At 44.6% G+C, this 22113-nt stretch overlaps 1 protein-coding gene across 1 annotated transcript in view; it reads right to left on the reverse strand.

Moving 5' to 3' along the window:
* The window catches only part of SCN5A (sodium voltage-gated channel alpha subunit 5), a 111343-nt gene that overhangs the window by 26786 nt on the left and 62444 nt on the right, over positions 1-22113 (reverse strand). The window contains exons 17-20 of the mRNA XM_059075922.2: positions 18367-18807; positions 16797-16958; positions 14026-14146; positions 12959-13113 (exon numbers count right to left, since the gene is read on the reverse strand). Of these exons, the coding sequence (XP_058931905.1) occupies positions 12959-13113; positions 14026-14146; positions 16797-16958; positions 18367-18807 (879 nt within the window). The remainder of the gene's footprint in view (positions 1-12958; positions 13114-14025; positions 14147-16796; positions 16959-18366; positions 18808-22113) is intronic.

Raw genomic sequence — 22113 nt, forward strand, 5'->3', positions numbered from 1 at the left:
GGGGATGGAAAAAGATATTCCATGCAAATGGAAATCAAGAGAAAGCTGGAGTAGCAATTCTCATATCAGACAAAATAGACTTTAAAATAAAAACTATTACAAGAGACAAAGAAGGACACTACATAATGATCAAGGGATTGATCCATGAAGAAGATATAACAATTGTAAATATTTATGCACCCAACATAGGAGCACCTCAATACATAAGGCAAATACTAACAGCCATAAAAGGGGAAATTGACAGTAACACAATCATAGTAGGGGACTTTAACACCCCACTTTCACCAATGGACAGATCATCCAAAATGAAAATAAATAAGGAAACACAAGCTTTAAATGATACATTACACAAGATGGACTTACTTGATATTTAAAGGACATTCCATCCAAAAACAACAGAATACACATTTTTCTCAAGTGCTCATGGAACATTCTCCAGGCATAAGGCAAATACTAACAGCCATAAAAGGGGAAATTGACAGTAACACAATCATAGTAGGGGACTTTAACACCCCACTTTCACCAATGGACAGATCATCCAAAATGAAAATAAATAAGGAAACACAAGCTTTAAATGATACATTACACAAGATGGACTTACTTGATATTTAAAGGACATTCCATCCAAAAACAACAGAATACACATTTTTCTCAAGTGCTCATGGAACATTCTCCAGGATAGTTCATATATTGGGTCACAAATCTAGCCTTGTCAAATTTAAGAAAATTGAAATTGTATCAAGTATCTTTTCCGACCACAACACTATGAGACTAGATATCAATTACAGGAAAAGATCTGTAAAAAATACAAACACATGGAGGCTAAACAATACACTATTTAATAACAAAGTGATCACTGAAGAAATCAAAGAGGAAATCAAAAAATAATTAGAAACAAATGACAATGGAGACACAACGACCCAAAAGCTATGGGATACAGCAAAAGCAGTTCTAAGAGGGAAGTTTATAGCAATACAATCATACCTTAAGAAACAGGAAACATCTCGAATAAACAACCTAACTTTGCACCTAAAGCAATTAGAGAAATACGAACAAAAAAACCCCAAATTTAGCAGAAGGAAAGAAATCATAAAGATCAGATCAGAAATAAATGAAAATGAAATGAAGGAAACAATAGCAAAGATCAATAAAACTAAAAGCTGGTTCTTTGAGAAGATAAATAAAATTGATAAACCATTAGCCAGACTCATCAAGAAAAAAAGGGAGAAGACTCAAATCAATAGAATTAGAAATGAAAAAGGAGACATAACAACTGACACTGCAGAAATACAAAAGATTATTAGAGATTACTACAAGCAACTCTATGCCAATAAAATGGACAACCTGGAAGAAACGGACAAATTCTTAGAAATTCACAAGCTGCCGAGACTGAACCAGGAAGAAATAGAAAATATGAATAGACCAATCACAAGCACTGAAATTGAAACTGTGATTAAAAATCTTACAACAAACAAAAGCCCAGGACCAGATGGCTTCACAGGCGAATTCTATCAAACATTTAGAGAAGACCTAACACCTATCCTTCTCAAACTCTTCCAAAAGATAGCAGAAGGAGGAACACTCCCAAACTCATTCTATGAGGCCACCATAACCCTGATACCAAAACCAGACAAAGACGTCACAAAGAAAGAAAACTACAGGCCAATATCACTGATGAACACAGATGGAAAAATCCTCAACAAAATACTAGCAAACAGAATCCAACAGCTCATTAAAAGGATCATACACCATGATCAAGTGGGGTTTATTCCAGGAATGCAAGGATTCTTCAATATATGCAAATCAATCAACATGATACACCATATCAACAAACTGAAGGAGAAAAACCATATGATCATCTCAATAGATGAAGAGAAAGCTTTTGACAAAATTCAACACCCATTTATGATAAAAACCCTGCAGAAAGTAGGCATACAGGGAACTTTCCTCAACATAATAAAGGCCATATATGACAAATCCACAGCCAGCATTGTTCTCAATGGTGAAAAACTGAAACCATTTCCACTAAGATCAGGAACAAGACAAGGTTGCCCACTCTCACCACTCTTATTCAACATAGTTTTGGAAATTCTAGCCACAGCAATCAGAAAAGAAAAAGAAATAAAAGGAATCCAAATAGGAAAAGAAGAAGTAAAGCTGTCACTGTTTGCAGATGACATGATACTATACATAGAGAATACTAAGGATGCTACCACAAAACTACTAGAGCTAATCAATGAATTTGGTAAAGTAGCAGGATACAAAATTAATGCACAGAAATCTCTGGCATTCTTATACACTAATGATGAAAAATCTGAGAGTGAAATTAAGAAAACACTCCCATTTACCATTCCAACAAAAAGAATAAAATATGTAGGAATAAACCTACCTAAGGAGAAAAAAGACTTGTATGCAGAAAACGATAAGACACTGATGAAAGAAATTAAAGATGATACAAATAGGTGGAGAAATATACCATGTTCTTGGATTGGAAGAATCAACATTGTGAAAATGACTCTACTACCCAAAGCAATCTACAGATTCAATGCAATCCCTATCAAACACCACTGGCATTTTTTACAGAACTAGAACAAAAAATTTCACAATTTGTATGGAAACACAAAAGACCCCGAATAGCCAAAGCAATCTTGAGAACAAAAAATGGAGCTGGAGGAATCAGGCTCCCTGACTTCAGACTCTACTACAAGGCTACAGTAATCAAGACAGTATGGTACTGGCACAAAAACAGAAATATAGATCAATGGAACAGGATAGAAAGTCCAGAGATAAACCAACACACATATGGTCACCTTATTTTGATAAAGGTGGGAAGGATATACAGTGGAGAAAAGACAGCCTCTTCAATAAGTGGTGCTGGGAAAACTGGACAGCTACCTGTAAAAGTATGAAATTAGAACACTCCCTAACACCACACACAAAAATAAACTCAAAATGGGTTAAAGACCTAAATGTAAGGCCAGACACTATCAAACTCTTAGAGAAAAACATAGGCAGAACACTCTATGATATAAATCACAGCAAGATCCTTTTTGACCCATCTCCTAGAGAAATGGAAATAAAAACAAAAATAAACAAATGGGATCTAATGAAACTTAAAAGCTTTTGCACAGCAAAGGATACCATAAACAAGACCAAAAGACAACCCTCAGAATGGGAGAAAATATTTGCAAATGAAGCAACTGACAAAGGATTAATATCCAAAATTTATAAGCAACTCAGGCAGCTCAATAACAAAAAAACAACCCAATCCAAAAATGGGCAGAAGAACTAAATACACATTTCTCCAAAGAAGATATACAGATTGCCAACAAACACATGAAAGAATGCTCAACATCATTAATCATTAGAGAAATGCAAATCAAAACTACAATGAGATATCATCTCACACCGGTCTGATTGGCCATCATCAAAAACTGTAGAAACAATAAATGCTGGAGAGGGTGTTGAGAAAAGGGAACACTCTTGCACTGCTGGTGGGGATGTAAATTGATACAGCCACTATGGAGAACAGTATGGAGGTTCCTTAAAAAACTACAAATAGGACTACCCTAAGACCCCGCAATCCCACTACTAGGCATATACCCTAAGAAAACCATAATTCAAAAACAGTCATGTATCAAAATGTTTATTGCAGCTCTAATTATGATAGCCAGGACATGGAAGCAACCTAAGTGTCCATCAACAGATGAATGGATAAGGAAGATGTGGCACATATATACAATGGAATATTACTCAGCCATAAAAAGAAATGAAACTGAGTTATTTGTAATGAGGTGGATAGACCTGGAGTCTGTCATAAAGAGTGAAGTAAGTCAGAAGGAGAAAAGCAAATACCGTATGCTAACACATATATATGGAATCTAAGAAAAAAAAATGTCATGAAGGGATTAGTGGTAGGATGGGAATAAAACACAGACCTACTAGAGCATGGACTTGAGGATATGGGGAGGGGGAAAGGTAAGCTGTGACAAAGTGAGAGAGTGTCAGGGACATATACACACTACCAAATGTAAATTAGATAGCTAGTGGGAAGCTGCCGCATAGCACAGGGAGATCACCTCTGTGCTTTGTGACCACCTAGAGGGGTGGGATAGGGAGGGTGGGAGAGAGGGTGATGCAAGAGGGGAGAGATATGGGAACATATGTATATGTATAACTGATTCACTTTGTTGTAAAGGAGAAACTAACACACTATTGTAAAACAGTTACACTCAAATAAAGATGTTAAAAAAATAAAAAAAGTTTTTAAAAACCCCAAAACTTATGGGATATGGCAAAAGCAGTTCTAAGAGGGAAGTTTATAGCAATACAATCTTACCTCAGGAAACAAGAAAAATCACAAATAAACAACCTAATCTTACACCTAAAGCAACTAGAGAAGAACAAACAAAACTCAAAGTTAGTAGAAGGAAAGAAATCATAAAGATCAGAGCAGAAATAAAATAGAAACAAAGAAAAGAGTAGAAAAGATCAATGAAACTAAAAGCTGGTTCTTTGAAAAGATAAACAAAATTGATAAAACTTTAGCCAGGTTTCATCAAGGGAAAAAAAGGGAGAGGACTCAAATCAATAAAATTGAGAATGAAAAAAAACAAGAAGTTACAATGGACACCACAGAAATACAAAGGATCATAAGAGACTACTACAAGCAACTATATGGCAATAAAATGGACAACCTGGAAAAAGTGGACAAATTCTTAGAAAGGTACAATCTTCCAAGACTGAACTAGGAAGAAATAGAAAATGTGTACAGACCAATCACAGTAATGAAATTGAAACTGTGATTAAAAATCTTCCAACAAACTAAAGTCCAGCACCAGATAGCTTCACAGGTGAATTCTATCAAACATTTAGAGAAGAATTAACACCCATCCTACTGAGACTATTTCAAACAATTGCAGAGGATAAAACACTCCCAAACTCATTCTATGAGGCCACCATTACCCTGATACCAAAAACATATGAAGATACCACAAAAAAAGAAAATTACAGGCCAATATCACCGATGAACATAAATACAAAAACCCTCAACAAAATACTAGCAAAGCAAATCCAATAATATCTTAAAAGGATCATACCCCATGATCAAGTGGAATTTATCCCACGGATGCAAGGATTTTTCAATATCCACAAATCAGTCAGTGTGATACACCACATCAACAAATTGAAGGATAAAAACCATGTGATCATCTCAACAGATGTAGAAAACGCTTTTGACAAAATTCAACACCCATTTATGATTAAAAACTCTCCAGAACATGGGCATGGAAGGAACCTACTCAACATAATAAAGTACATATATGAAAAGCCCACAGCTAACATCATACTCAGTGGTGAAAAGCTGAAAACATTCTCGCTAAGATCAGGAACAAGGCAAGGATGTCCACTCTTGTCACTTTTATTCATCATAGTTTTGGAAGTCCTAGATACAGCAATCCGAGAAGAAAAAGAAATAAAAGGAAATCAAGGTGGAAAAGGAGAAGTAAAACTGTTACTGTTTACAGATGACATGACACACTCACTATACCTAGAAAATCCTAAAAATGCTACCAGAAAACTACTAGAGCTCATCAGTGAATTTGGTAAAGTTGCAGGATATAAAATTAATATGCAGAAATCTGTTGCATTTCTATACACTAACAATGAAAGATCAGAAAAAGAAATTAAGGAAATAATCCCATTTACTATCATCTCAAAAAGAATAAAATACCTAAGAATAGGAAATAATCCCATTTACTATCATCTCAAAAAGAATAAAATACCTAAGAATAAACCTACCTAAGCAGGCAAAAGACCTATACTCCAAAAACTATAAGACACTGATGACAGAAATCGAAGATGACACAAACAGATGGAAAGATATACCATGTCCTTGGGTTGGAAGAATCAATATTGTCAAAATGACTATACCACCCAAGGCAATCTACAGATTTAATGCAATCCTTATGAAATTACCAATGTTATTTATTGCAGAACTAGAAAACATTTTTTAAAAATTGTATAGAAACACAAAAGACACTGAATAGCCAAAGCAATCTTGAGAAAGAAAAACGGAGCCGTAGGAATCAGGTTCCCTGACTTCAGATGATACTACAAAGCTACAGTAATGAAAACAGTATGGTACTGGCACAAAAAAATATAGATCAATGGAACAGGATAGAAAGCCCAGAAATAAGCCCAGGTACCTGCAGTCAATTAATCTATGACAAAGGAGGCAATACTATACAATGGAGAAAAGACAGTCTCTTCAATAAGTGGTGATGGGAAAACTGGACAGCTACATGTAAAAGAATGAAATTATAACATTCTCTCACAATCACCATACACAAAAATAAACTCAAAGTGGATTAAAGACCTAAATGTTAGACCAGATACTATAAACTCTTAGAAGAAAACATAGGCAGAACACTCTTTGACATAAATTGCAACAATATCTTTCTGGATCCACCTTCTAGAGTAATGAAAATAAAAACAAACACAAGCAAATGGGACCTAATTATAATCAAAAGCTTTTGCACAGCAAAAGAAACCATAAACAAAACAAAAAATGCAACCCACAAAATGGAAGAAAATATTTGCAAACAAAGTGACCAATAATGGATTAATCTCTAAAATACACAAACAGCTCAGTATCAAAAAAAATAAACTCTCCAATCAAAAATGGGCAGAAGATCTAAATAGACACCTTTCCAAAGAAGACATACAGATGGCAAAATGCACATGAAAGGATGCTCAACATTACTAATTATTAGGAAATGCAAATCAAAACTACAATGAGGTATCACCTCACACCAGTCAGAGTGGCCATCATCAAAAAGACTACGAACAGTAAGTGCTGGAGAGAGTGTGGAGAAAAGGGAACCCTCCTACATTGTTGGTGGGAATGTAAATTGGTACAACCACTATGAAGAACAGTATGGAAGTTCCTTAAAAAGTAAAAATAGAACTACCATATGATCCAGCAATCCCACTCCTGGGCATATTTCTGGAGAAAACCATAATTCAAAAAGATGCATGCACCCCAGTGTTCATTACAGCACTATTTACAACAGCCAACACATGGAAGCAACCTAAATGTCCATCTACAGATGAATGGATAAAGAAGATGTGATACATATGTACAATGGAATATTAATTACTCAGCCATAAAAAAGAATGAAATAATGCCATTGCAGCAACATGGATGGACCTGGAGATTATCATAGTGAGTGAAATCAGACAGAGAAAGACAAATATCATATGATATCACTTATATGTGGAATCTAAAAGAAATGATATAAATGAACATATTTACAAAATAGAAACAGTCTCACAAACATGAAAAAACAAACTTATGGTTGCCAAAGGGGAAAGGTTGCAGGGGGGGAGGGATAAATTAGGATTTGGGGATTGATATATACACACTACTATATATAAAATAGATAATCAACAAGGGTCTATTGTATAGCACAGGGAACTCTACTCAATATTCTGTAATAACCTATATGGGAAAAGAATCTGAAAAAGAATGGATATATGTATATTTATAACTGAATAACTTTGCTGTACATCTGAAATGAACACAACATTGTAAATCAACTATACTCCAATATAGCATAAAAATTTAATTTAAAAAAGACTATAGGGAGTTCCCTGGTGGTCCAGTGGGTAAGACTCTGTGCTTCCAGTGCAGGGGGCCTGGGTTGGATCCCTGGTCCAGGAACTAGATCCTGAATGCATACCACAACTAAGAGTCTGCATGTTGCAACTAAGAGTCCATGTGCCACAACTGAGAAGTCCGCATGCCGCAACTAAAGATCCCACATGCCACAACAAAGATCTTGCGTGCCACACCTAAGACCTGGTGCAGCCAAAAATAAATGAATGAATAAATAAATTAATATTTTTAATGTATAAAAAAATTTTAAAAGACTACAAAAAATTTTTAAATGAGCTACATATGAAAAAAAAAGAAAAGAAAAAAGCAAAAAGAAAGCCCTTGCCTATTCCAAGGCTAGAAAAAAAATGACCTTCCTTTTCCTTTTCCTTTTTTCCTTCCTTCCTTCCTTCCTTCCTTTCTCGTTTCATTGTTTTATATTACAATTTTAAAAATCTAATATATTTTGGTTGGAGCAAATATATATTTTAATATTTTTTTCAGAGTGACTAGTCAAGTGTCCTAACACTTTATTAAAGAACCCGCTTTAAATCCATAGAGTAGAAGTCAACACTATCATCTACCACATTTCTATATTTGCTTAAATGTATTTCCAACCTCGGTGTGGTTCTACTGCTCTCTTAGTCTATTCCTGAATTAGTGTCATATGAATTTTCCTGGCCATTTTTCATAATCTATAAGATAAACTTAAGCAATGTTTGTAAAATTCCCTTTAAAATGTTAGAAATTTATTACTGCTGTGAGTTTAATAACTCATTAGTTTTAGGAACTAATACAGTCTTTCTGCCCAAGACCAGAGTATATTTATAGTATGTTTATCTGTTTGTCTTCTTTTACACTCCTTAGGCAAGTTTAATAGTTTTCTTCATGTACCTCTTATACATTCCATGTTATATTCATTCCCAATTATTTTATGGCTACAATGCCTGGCATGTAAGGACTATTGGAGAAATGTTACTTGTGACTAAGTGGTTTCTGTTAGGTATAAAACAACAGCAACAATTATTTGTATATTTGTTTTATAACTGGCCATATAATTTTTTTGTGTGTGTGTGTGGTACACGGGCCTCTCACTGTTGTGGCCTCTCCTGTGGCAGAGCACAGGCTCTGGATGCACAGGCTCAGCAGCCATGGCTCACGGGCCCAGCCGCTCCGCGGCATGTGGGATCTTCCCAGACCGGGGCACAAATCCATGTCCCCTGCATCAGCAGGCAGATTCTCAACCACTGCGCCACCCAGGAAGCCCCCATATAATGTTTTTAATAGGTTTTAAAATTTTTCTAAGCAATCACTATCTACAAGGAATGATATATTTCTATTATTTTAAACTCATTTTTTACTTGACTATATTAACTTAAATTCTGTTTTTCTGATATTTATACTGTATGTTTAATTTTCTTGATTAATTGCACTGGCTAGTACATCAAGATTATTATTAAATAATGAAAAACAGCTAAACGGTAGTTAAATCATCCTTTTCTTATTCCTGACTTTAATAAAAATGTTTCTAGTGCTTTACTACTAATGATGATGGAAGAAGTTAATTTGAAAGTAAGTTTTTCATTAAGTAAAGGAAATATATTTTATTTCTATTCTTACCAAAGTTTTAAAAACTAGGCATTCATTGAGACAATTATATGGTTTTTCATCTTTGTCTGACTAATATAAATAGATTTCCTAGTAGGGCATCGTTCTGACTTTTTAGGATATACCTAACTATGACTCATTTAGTCTTTCAAATATTTTACTGGATCCTATTTGCATATATTTTAAGAATTTTGCATCACTATTCACTAGTATGGAGTATGAAAACTGGTCTGTGGTTTTACTTCTGGTATACTTAAGGTTTTAAAAATCAGCACTATTTAGCTTTCATAAAAAGAATTTGTACATTTTCCATCTTTGTTCATACCCTAGAAGATTTTAAATGGAATTGAAATTATTTCCTTCCTTGAAAATATGAAAGAATCCACTCTTGGAGATGTAAGAGATTAGACCTAGTGGTTTATTTGATTGTTTTAATTTTTGAAGGAATCAGCTTTGGAAATTTTATCAGATTTACTATTTATTTTCTAATTTATTAATTTGTGTTTTTATTTTATTAATTACTTCCTTTGCTTTATTAAAATATTTTTTACATTTATTTATTTTTGGCTGTGTTGGGTCTTCATTGCTGCATGAGGGGTTTTCTCTAGTTGCAGTGAGTGGGGGGCTACTCTTGTGGTGCGCAGGCCTCTCACTGTGGTGGCTTTTCTTGTTGCTGAGCACAGGCTCTAGGCATGTGGGCTTCAGTAGTTGTGGCACATGGGCTTAGTAGTTGTGGCTCGGGGGTTCTAGAGCACAGGCTCCGTAGTTGTGGCGCACAGGCTTCTTTGCTCCATGGCATGTGGGATCTTCCTGGACCAGGGCCCGAACCCATGTCCCTTGCATTGGCAGGCAGTTTCTTAACCACTGCACCACCAGGGAAGTCCCGCCTTTGCTTTCTTTAAGATTATTTTGTTGTTGTATTTCTAATTTCTTGAGTTAATGAATTTATTCTTTCTACTTAATAATGAAAATGGTTAAGTCTATTAATTTTATTCATTACAGCTTTGGCTGCATCCCACATGCAGTATACTGATATTATTATTTTCTAGTTTCTTTCCCCTTCTCCCAAGTCAAAGATTTTTCTATACCTCTATTTTTCCTTTCTTATTTTTCTAGATTTCAGGTGGATAAAACTGGTTAAACTGTATTCTTTGGTTTATGACACACTGTCATCTTTGGTCCCTGAATAGTCTTTATTTATTTTCTTACTTATTAATATAATGAACACCCATGAACCCACTATGAAACTATTTTCTGTTTGATCCAAAGTTTAAGAATAACTTTTACATTTTTAAGAGTTTGTTTTTAATCTATTTTTGCTACACTTAGTCTTCTTATCTGTAAAACAGTGCCTATCTCACAGGGTTATTATGAGAATTAAATGTATTAATGTTTGTAAAATGTTACAACAGGGCCTGGCACATAGTCAGTAGTATTTAAGTGTTAGCTATTATTTTTATTATTATGTTAGATCAAATTTATTAACTATACATATTTTTTACATATCTCATTGTCTTGTTCTTTCTACTTGATTTGTCAAGCGCTAATAGAAGTGTGGTAAAATCTCACTGTACTACTGCACTGTTGCCACTTTTTTTCTGATTTTGCTTTGTATAAGTGCTATGAAATCCCAAGCAAATATATTCATAATAGTTGTATTTTTACTATAGGTTGGACCCTCTTTGTTTTATCTCAATTTTTACCTTGAATTTAACCTTGTTTAACATTAACAAACAAAAACACTCTGATTTTTGTTGTCATTGTTTGCATTTGTCTGCTATATCTTATTATTTCCTTTTACTATTTCTGAGTCACAGTGTTGCAGATTTGTCATTTGAGAACACATAGCTGAAGATTTTTTTTCTTCAGTCCATTTAGAGTCCTTTTCTTTTAAAAGATGAATTTTATCCAGTTACATTTATTATTAAAATACATGCTTGATCTTGCCTTTGCCATATTGTTTCCTGATTTAATGTTTCCTTGTTCCTTTTTTCCCCCATCTTTTGCTGTAAAATCTCTGTGTTCTTAAAAAATTTTTCTCTTCAGCAATTCCAAAGTGCTACATAGTCTGCTTTCTGTTAAACAAGTTTATAACTTTAAATAACACACTCCGACTTCTTTTTCTCTGTATATCATTGATGTGTTTTTTTTTGTTTTTTTTTTTTTTTTTACAGTGCTTGGCTCTCTACCCTGATGAGATTCACCATTCGCTTGCCAAAACTCCTCCTCACTTATGCTAGGCTGAGCTTTTCCTCCACAGCCCAGACTAAATGGCTCTGGCTGCCCTTGTTTGTGGCTGTTTAAAAACAAAACTCGTTAACATATTGTCAAATCCTCCTTCTCTGAAGCCTACAGAGATTTGGCTCTAGCTGCTGATGGTAAAACAGCATGTAGCCTGCAAGCCATGGCTCCAGGCCCACTCTGGAACAGGGGCAGGGCAGTACAGGGTGGGATGGGAGGCCCAGAGGTTTAGGAGTGATAGCTGCAATGTCTCCCCATGGCCTGCCCCGACAGGAGGCAGCATGTGCTGAAGGCAAACAGCCTGGGATCAGAGTGGCCCTCTCCCTCTCTATAGTCCAAAGCATTCCTTGTTAGTTGCTCACCCATGGGGTTCTAAACACCTCAACAATATCAGGTGCTTGCTCCCTCTGGGCTAGGAAAGTTTCTGTTTGTTCTGATCACCCCTCTCTCTGCCCACCAGCACCTTTCACAACCGTCTCCAGGGCTGTTCCATCTCCTAGAAGGGCTCTGAGAGATGAGTAAGGTGCTTGGGAACCAGATAGGCCATCCCTGGAGGGCCTCACTGCTCCTCCCGGCCTCAACAAACCTCATTATTTTCCATAGTCCAGTTCCATCTGCTTCCTCCAGGGAGTCTTCCTGATTGCTCCAGTTCTCCCTGACCTCCCATCACCCTGAGTCATCTACTCCATTCTTACTCAACTCTCTCTCAAGCTGATCTATGACTATCTCAAACCTGCTGAATCTGATTTCTCCAACTAAACTGGGAGCCCCTGAGGCCAGAGCCATAGTCTCTTCCTCCTATTGCTCCTCCATGGCTCACAGGACCAGTAGATACAAGGAGAGCTTAGTAAAGATCTATTGAACAAATGGAAAGTCAAGACAAAGGACTCGGAATCTGACTCTCTTGGCTCAAATGCCACATCTGCTGCTTGTGAGTGGTGGGGCTTTGGGTGAGTTACTTAATGTTTCTACAAAGGGTTGCTATGGGGATTAAATGTGATAATGTGTGAACTACATAGCTTGGCCTCTAGCCCTAGAAGACATGGAATGAGTGGAGCTACCAGTGTAATATCAGCCTGCATTGTTAATTGCATTGAACCAGTCTGACGGAGTGTCTGATGCTGTGTGCAGGTGGGTGTGTCAGCAGGGCTTGGGTGTAGGTGACTGGTGACCTGCGACCTATGCCAGCTGTGCACTGTGATCTGGGCAAATCACTTCCCTTGGTGGAACAAGGAGGCCTGGAGAGATGACCTCTGTGAGCCCTTTCTGCTGACCTCCATACGTGCTGTGGGTGTTGACAGTTTATGAGCTGGTCCTGATCTGGGGCCCTGGGGAAATGCATTTTCAACAGAGGCTCCGCCCCAGTTTCTGACCTGGTTTTCCAGCTGGAGATCTCCTTTCTCTACCTCCCCTCCTCCTCCATACCTCCCTGCCCAATCCCCAGGAGGGTACCAGTGCTCCACTGCTGAGCAGGATCATGAAGATGATGAACGTCTCGAACCAGCTGTGCTCCACGATGTGGTAGCAGGTCTTGCGCAGCCTCCACCAGACCTTCCCTGGGGCCTGCGTGGTGTCCACGGTGCAGCAGGGACAGCGCTGGACACAGCCTTTGGGGGAGGAAGAGGAGTCAGACCCAGTCCAGGGCCTGCAAATGCCCATATCTGATGGCAGAAAGTTGAATGGTTGAAAGAATGACTGAAAGAGGTTACAGTATGGGTAATGAACTGGGCAGCATGGTGGGTGGGGCCATGGCAGGGGGTGGGTGGCAGGGAGGGGTGACTGTGAGTGCTGCCCTCAGGAGCACACACTCAGCAGGTACCCTGTGGATAGGCTGGATGGACTAGGTAATCAGTAAGTAGATGAAGGCCTTGGAAGTTCTGGGCAGGGGCAAGGCTGGGGTTGGGGTGAGCTCCAGCTTGTCCTGTGCTCATCTGGGAAACTCTCCCCCTGGGGGAATGTACCAGAACCCCCTGGGGTGCTGTGTCCCTGGCCTTTCTCCATGTTTGCAGTTTCTGAGCCTTGGGAAGGGCAGACTCCTCACTGATAGCCCCAAATGATGTGCCACATGGAGAGCAAACCCTCATTTTATCCCCAGCGGCCCTCCGAATATACCATGGATTCATAAAAGCTCTAGATGCCAATCACCAGCACAGCCACATGCCACACCCACCTTGAATATTTACAGAGGGCCTACTATATGCCAGGTGCCGTGCCAGGGCCTGAGGGAACAGGGGGAATTAGATCCAGTCCTTGCCGCTGCGGGGACACCTGGTCATGCTACCGTCCCACAAATGCAGCAGACCCACAGCTGCCCAGCCCAGCACGTCACGGGCACACTTGCCATGACTCATGTCATAGGCAGGTGGAGGGGCCCCCAGGGTCTCGAAGAATGGGGGAAAAATGGCAGGCATCCAGGTTAGAGTGGGGTGCGACATGGCCCTCTACCCCCAGGAGCTGCAGGTCCTCCTGCCCCAGTGGGCAGGGCTGAGGCTGGGCCACAGGTCCACCCAGGGCAGTACCTTTAGTGAAGCAGTCCTCTGGATCCTTGACGTCCTCTCCGAGGTCAGGGATCTGCTCCAGGAGGTCAGCAGTGTTGGTCATGTCTGCTGTGCTCCCCTCAGAATAACTGTTCTCATGCGTCTGTGGGCAGGACCGTGGGGTAGGGTGGGTGAGGGCATGAGTGTGAGCCGCGTAGCAGCCTCCAGCCTCAGGCCCAGAGTCTGGGGGAGCCTGAGGCTCCCAGAGTGGAGGTGCCCAGACTATCCTCCATTGCACACCTGGGGAATCTGAGCCTGGGTGGATGGGAACCTGCCATGAAGGTCACCTAGCCTGGATCTTAGGGCTCCTGAGTTTGTGATTCTGGTCTACTGGTGTCTAGGGCAGGGTACAGGGTGTCAGTGAAGGGTTCTGGGAAAACCCTGGGAATGGGGAAGGCATCCAGGTGGAAGTAAAACAGACATGGGGTGCAACAGGGACACACACTGGGACATGGACACATAGTGGCAGCTCGGCACACACAGAGGAAACAGGCATGCCACACCCAGAACAGAGTCAGAGCCAGGATCATGGGCACGCACAGGTACCAGGTCAGACATGCGAAGAACAGGCCAGCAACCCAGCCCATATTTCTCACTCAATTCATGTGGGTGCTGGTGTGATGCACAGAGCCTGGAACAAGAGTGAGAAGGTGCTGGAAGCTTTCCTGCCCAGCTGTGCAGGGTTCTGCTGCCCTGATCCTGCATTCCTTGATTATAGGGAGGGGTGTGCAGGTGCCCTTATGAGTGTCTGTATGTGTCACATGTGGGGTGCCAGCGTATAGGGGTGTTGTAGCTCTGCCCACTTCCCCTCTTTGGGCCAGTGCACCCATCTCCAGCTGCCATGAATACTGTTTAGCCAGCCCCTTCTCCAGAAAAGTGTCTTTAGCCAGGGACCTGCAGTCCCTGCAAATGGCTTGGTGGTTACATCGAAGCCAGGGGTGGTTGACGCCTAGTGACCGACTGATATGGAGGACACCAAGCTGAGGCTGGAATCCAGCCAGCATGCCATCTGGAGCTGCTTCTTTTGCCTCATCCTGCTTCTCTCACTTCCTTATGGGTCTCTCCTGAGGGCACTCCCTCAACGAAACATTAGCACAGGAAGCCAGGCTCCAGTTCTGCTTCTAGGAGCCCACCTTAATGATAAGTATGGTGTGGAAGGGGCTTCTGTAAAGGAAGGGCAGCCTTCATTTGCTTCAGATCACATCTACATCCCCCAGCGCAATTAGCCAGCCTCATGCCACTCAAGCTCCACTCCACTTAGGGGCGAGGTGGTTTGAGTTCTTGGGCAGCCTCTGCTCTCAAAGTTGCCTTATTTTCCCTTCCTTCCACTACTCACTCCACCACTGTCTCAAAGTCATCTTTAACCTTGAGGTCTGCGATAAGGAAGGGTTGGATCCTGGTGAGAATGCAGAGAGTGCACCTGGGTGCAGGGCGGTCTCCCGTGGCTTTGAGGGTCATGTCCTTCTCCCAGCTTTGTTGAGTGGCACTGAGCTGGGAGAGGCAGTCAGAGGTCTTCATGCAGCTTTTCTTTTCAGACACTGGAGCTGTCATGCGGGAGGACAAGTTCTCAGAATCCTGCTGCAGGTGAGATGAGGGGTCCTTCTCCCAGGGAAGCCCCAGCCCACCTCGCTCTCCCTCGTTCCCACTGTGACTGGATTTGAAGAGGTGATGAAGTTACAAAACTCGTTCAAAGGTCAACGTTCTAGTATAGGAGCCCCTTCTGTTCGTGACCTTCTGTTCCTCCTATGTCTTCCTGTTACCACAAGCCTTGGTGTGTCAGACCCTCCAGGGGGAGAAGTGTGACCTGTACAGTCAGGACGATGATTCCACCAGGCCCTCGTGCTTACAAACTGGCCATGATCACAAAGCCTCCAACTGGCCCATCTCATGTAAGAAACAAGGCAAAGGAGAAATATCCTGTTGGAGCAAGTCACAGCTGCCGGACTGAGGGCCAAGATCAGGCAGCAGTTCAAGGGCCCCTGAGTGCTGTCTCTGAACATATGACCTCCATCTTCCTTGGTGCTTGGCAGAGCCGGGGTGGGGTGTGGTCAGCTGTGCCACAGTCCAGGTAGCTCAGGGGTTGCAAACTCAGATGCTTACAGGGCCAGGTAGGTGATGGAATGAGGGCAGGCAGGTGGGAACTGGCAAACCAGAGCGCTCCAGCCGGTGTCAAGGAGGCGGTGGTTACCACTCATCTCCAGCAGGGCGGCTCTTCTTATTTTTTTTTTTTCAAGAGAAGCCAGAAATGCAGATTTTTTTAGATAAAAGCTTCTGGGTTTTAAATGTTGGGAGCAAATTCAAATTAAAACCCTTTTGTGTCCCAAAACCCTCCAGCAGGCCTTGTGTTTGCTGCCTCTGCTTTCGTCCAGGTGAGAAGCAGCTGGTGGCTCGTGTACCAAGAACTTGTTCTCAGAGTTCCCCACAGTCCCCTGGGATGGGCTGATTCACAGGACAAACATGTGCCGACAGGACCAAAGCACAGGAACCGAGTGAGGAGGGGGTGAACAAGCAGAAGTTTGGGGTTAGTCCTGCATCGTGGTCCTGAGGGGCTGCTTCCAGAATTTCCCCATGGCTCTGGGCCCCAAGCCGTGTCTCCCCTATCAGGACAGGGCTGCCCATGCTCCCCTCTGCAGACGGGTCTCCCACACTGGCTGTGACGGCGGCTGTGGTTCCCAGCCGCAAATGCAGGCCTGTGCCCAGGGCCTCTCATGCAGCAGTGCCCCACCGGCTTCAGGGACAAAGGTGTGCATTACCTCACTGCACCCTGGGGCTGGGGCCTCTGTTCTCCGCTGCTGCCGCAAGTCTGCCTGAGCTGCACTGGCCTCGGTCCCAGAGGAGGTGATCTCTGATACCTGACTCCAGGGCCTGGGCTCCAGGAGGGCCTCTGGGCTGCCAGACACAGGCTGGGATTCCTGCTGAAGAGACCCCCCAGCCCGTGAGCTACCAGGTCGGAGTATTTCTAGGACCCTGGCTCTGCTTCAGGCCCTGCCCATGCAGCCGGGCACTGCCTCCTGCCCTCTTCATGAGGTCTCATCTCACTGAAGACCCCTCCCTCGGGTGCCCTGAGGCTGAATGAGGCTTCTGATAGGTTCGGGCAAAGGGCCTAAGGCTAGACAAATCTCCCTCTCCTCCCACTCCTTGAAGGGTACAGCTGTGCTATGATGCCTAGCTCCCAGATGCTGGCAACTCTACTTAGGAAGGACATGCTGACTTTTCCCAGGAGTTCCCATGGCACCCCAGCTTGCTTGCTTGCTTGCTTGTGTGCCCGCACGACACACAGACACACACACACACACACACAGACACACACACACAGGCCCCAGGGAGCCAGGGCCAAAAGGCTCAAGAGAAGGAAAGGAGGAGGATAAAGGAGGGGCAGGCGGAATTCCACTCTTGTGCTGGGAGCGTCCTGGAGCTAATTGGAAGCTGTGGTCCTGGCAACGCCAACGCTTCCCCCTCCCCCAACCAACACTGTGGCTGTCCGGCAGCCCGAGTGAAAGGGCAGAAGCTGGCCTCTGGGACCACAGGGAGGCAGGAGGATGTGGAATCAAGCCTGGAGCCTCAGATCAAATTCCATGCAAGGGAACAGCTGCTCTTCTCAGCCAGACCCACCCAGTGCAGGCCCTGAGGAAGCAGCCTGGATGGGCCCAACGAAACAGAGAGAACCAGTCCTCGCTGTTTGACCTGAGACCTAGGGAGAAGCCATCTGAGCCTAGCTCAGGCCATGAGAACACTGAGGGAGCTGGGGTGGCGGTGAGGGGTATCATCCCGTTTGTCCAGACTCTATTCCTAAGTGTTAAAAATAACAGGTTGGGAGATAAGATAGTGCTGTCTCTGACACCTGCCATCTTAGGGATGCTTATTTTTAAATCTCAGAATTAGCCCTGGGCCTGGGAGGAGGGGAAGGGGCAGTGGGGAGGTCTGGAGGCCACATTCCTCCCTCACCAAGACATTCTACCTTGTTAGTCCTGGAGGTGACAAGGTCAGGGCAGGGTCTGGGGGCCAGGTGTCCTAGCTCTGTCCTAGACGCATGAGGAACTCCTAGCAAGTCTCTCTCTTCTCTCTCTCACTGTGCCTCAGTTTCCCTTTCTGTACAATTAGCTTCCCTCCCAAGATGCCCTCCTGGGCTGGGCTGGGCTGGGCTGGGGAGAGAGGGTTGAGAGCTGGTTACAGAACGCCTCCATGAGGCTGGTTTTTGGAGGATGGCCTGTCTTCTCCCTCCAGGCCACCCCTGCTGGGGCAGATGCTCTGAGTGAGGCTGGGTCCCTTGGACAGTAGGTGCTGCACACACGGTCTGGGACTGGGATGGGGGATGGGGCTCACCTGCTTGCTGGACTCTTCCTCTGTGCTCAGGCTGTTCTCCTCATCCTCCTCTTGGTCATCCGTGTCTGACTCGGCCATGGCGATGGGCACACACATGGGCTCCGGATCCCCGGGTGTGCCCGGGCCTGGCTGTTGGCCTTCCTCAAACCGTGTCTCCTTGTGGGCTGGCAGCGCCTTCTCTGTCTCTGGGGGTGGTGGAGGGCTGGAGGTGGTGACGCAGCCGGGCAGCTGGCCCTGGGTGGCGAGGGCCACAGGCTTCTGAGCCCGCCGCTGCAGAAGCCCACAGCAGAAGTCCCAGGTGGTCCGCTTGATGAAGCGCAGGCCCCGCTGGATACGGGCCAGGGCTAGCTGGAGGTTGTTCATCTCCCCGTCCTCGTCAGGGGCTGTGAGGTTGTCTGCACTGAAGGAGCTGAGCAGCAAAGCCAGGAACAGGTTCAGGACCTGTGGAAATAATGCCGCGCCCTGGGTGCTCAGCCTCGGGGCTATGAGGAGCGCTGCCAGAGGCAAACAGCTTGAGGCTTAAACCCTGGGCCCTAGGCTCTCATCCTAACCCCCCATACTCCTGAATATAGAGAGTTTGGCTATAAAAGGAAAGACAAATTCTCATCCTGAGGTAGGCGATAGGCCCCAGGCTAAGCGGCTGCAGCTGGTCTCCTGCTGATGCTTCAGATGGGATACCAGTGGGAGCATTGGGACCTGATTGGGTGCATTCTCATGGATCTCCTGGCCTGACACATGCTCAGAGAAGGTCCTCAGTCTACGGGAAGGACAAAAGGAGGGAGAAGATGCCAGCTGGAATCCATCTTGGCTGAGAAATGTGTGCCCACACCAGGACCAGATCTGAAGAGGATTGGCCAGAAAAAAAATCTGGAAAACTGGCCCTATTTAAGCAACCTAAGCCCCTCCCTCTGAGCTTGCCTGTGTGCTCTTCCACACATACTTTGTTTTTTCCGCACTTACTTTGTTTCTTCCACAAATATTTTGTTTTTTCCACATGTACTTTGCTTCTAATAAATGCTTTTATCTTTTCACTATCTTGGTCTCTTTGCTGAATTCTTTCTTCAAAGAACAGAGGTCCTTCTTCCAGCTTTTCACTGCCAGAATCAATCCTCCTCCCAGGGACTCAGATACAGTCTGAACTGAGGGCATTCAAACCTAGGTTTCTTGGGTGTTGGCCCAGGTTCAATGGGAGAACCATGGGTTCATCTGACGTCAAAGTCTGCAGATGGGGCCTTGCTGTCTTGGGAGTAATGGGGGGCAGTGAGGTCAGGGTGAGCACAGGGCTGCTCCCTGGGAAGTGGGATCCAATCTGGGATCAGCAGGGTCCACCCATCCGTTCATTCATTCATTCATCCATCACCCATCTGCTCTTGGGGCTTTCTGGGAAGAGGCCTCTGCATCTGTTGGTGAAGGAGGCGCAGTGATATGCCTCTGAGTTCCCCACTGAAGCTGGGTCACCACTCAACGATCTGGGGCTCCAGCTGCAGAGCACTCTCCACCTGTGTCCCCAGATCCGACCATGCTTTCCAGGTGAAGGACATGGGAGACTGAGCAGAGAAGAGGGCGATGGCAGCCCTTGGGCACCTGGGACTAACTGTAGGGTCAAGCTACTGAGACGGAGTTGTGTCCAGGCAGTGAGGGGTGCTTGGATGGGTGCTGCGTGCAGGATTAGACACTTGGACAGAGTGGAGGGACCTGGGGCCGGTGCCAGGGGAGAGGCTGAGGCTTCAGAGGTGCCGGAACACACAGTCTCTACTTAAGTTATTTATTAGGGGTTATGGACTTAATGTCCCTAAGGGGGGGTTGAAAAATCTCTCTGTCTTTGGATGGTTCTGGACTACTGCTTGTTGTTAAACCACCCTGCAAGTGTGGAGTTTTAGCTTTTGTTAAAAAAGAGAACTTCTACTGAGTGACAAGGGACTGGGCTTGGGTCCATTTCCATCTCAGGGAGGGTAACTGAAGATGGTGGTGGGCTCATTCCACACAGGGGTCAGACTGGCTCATGAGCATCACCAGGCCAACAGGACAGAGACACAGTCTCCCCACCTTGGGCTTGGGTATCCCCTCCACAGCCACTCCCAGAAGGGAGTCCAGTTGAATGGGGGCCCCTATAGCAGGGTGGTGTGTGAAGGTGGACACCCAATCTGAGTCCCTGCTCTGGCTTCTTACAAGCCCCTGAGACGTGCTTGTCAGCGAGCTGGGAGTGAGAATTCTGGCAAAAGCAGTGGGCAAGGTTGGAGTGCCAGGCCTCAGAAACCTGCCTTTGGTTTAAACAGTAACATTCATGTGGACAGTATGGAAAGGTTAAGGAGTAGGCTCTCCTGTTCTATCTCCACAGAGAGATGATCACTTTTGACACCTGGCAGTCTCTTTTATGTCGTCACTGGAGGGGTGACACATGTGATGTGATGCAGAGCTGCTGTCTACACTGACCTCTGGCCAGGCCCCCGGCCTCTGTCCACACTGGCCCAGGCCTGGCCTGCCTCAGTTCCTGGTAGCCCACCCTGGGTTCCCCACCGCAGCCCTCTCTCATGCCTGGCTTCACATCCCCTGACCTCCAGGCATCCGGGGCCAGGCTGGGGGCAGGGCAGGGGGTGCCTGGGCAGCCTTGTCTACCCACAGAAGACGCTAGGACCTCCCCTGCCGCCAGCTTCAGAAGTTCGGCTGCTTCCAGTGCTTTCCCTGTCAATCACATTGCTGCTCCCCAGCCCCTGCCTGATGATCACTTCCCATTTCAATGACAATCTTGCTTCCACCCACACCCCGAAGCAGCCCAATTCTTGAGGCAGCCAGGGAGGGGGCCGTGTGGGCTTGTGTTAGCTTCCCTCCTCCAGCAGCCTCTAATCGTCTCATCCCCAGGCAGATCTGCTGGGAAGTCGCAGGCTGTGTGTGCGTGAGGGCAGCTCAGCCTGGCCCTGGGCTGAAAGCTCTGTGTACTCACATCCTCTTTGGAACACACAGAATCTGGCAGCCCCAGAGCTGTGCCAGGGGCTGAGCAAGGGGCACCCTGAGGGGTGGCAGGTTTGAGGGGATGGGAGGGGTGTTGCAGGGCCCGCCAAAGAGCTGGGTTCCACTGGCACTGTGCACTCTGCTTCCTCTCTGGAGGAAGCTCTACCTATGGAGGCTGAGGAAGACCGACCCCAACTTGGCCTGGTTAAGTCACATGGGAGGAGAAAGCAGGCAGGTCTGGAGAAGGGCTCTGGAATCTGCAGCCCACAGTACTCACATCACCTAAAAGCCCTGTATGAGCTGCTGTGAGCCTGTGCTGCCCACACCATGGGCAGTGGGAACCAGACACTGCAGGTGTGACGCTGGAGCATGTGTGGTCCCCCTGTGCACCCAGGAAGGTGGCTGCATGTCCACAGTGGACACTGACCTCTCCCTGAACAACTGACCCCTCTCAAACTTGCCTCTTCCAAAGGCTCCTTCTCTGGCATTTAGAGTTTGATCTCCCTCAACTCCAGAATTGCCCACATTGTAAAGACACAAGGCAAGATGCACTTTCCCTGGGACAGACAGGTGGCCATGGGAGCAAAGACCTGGGCTCCTCATTACAGGACAGCAGGGACTCTCACCACAGCTATTCAGGATGATATACAGGTTCTCTCGGGCCCCCCCTCACCTGGACCACCACCATCTGCCTGTGCCTGTGCTTTGCTTACCTTGCTTCTTCCCTCTCTAGCATCACCTGTCAATCAGGTCAGCACGAAACCCCCTCTACCAGGAAGCCTTCCTTGATTTCCCCAG

Source organism: Kogia breviceps, chromosome 10 (assembly GCF_026419965.1).
Source record: "Kogia breviceps isolate mKogBre1 chromosome 10, mKogBre1 haplotype 1, whole genome shotgun sequence".
In the NCBI taxonomy this organism is placed as follows: Eukaryota; Metazoa; Chordata; class Mammalia; order Artiodactyla; family Physeteridae; genus Kogia; species Kogia breviceps.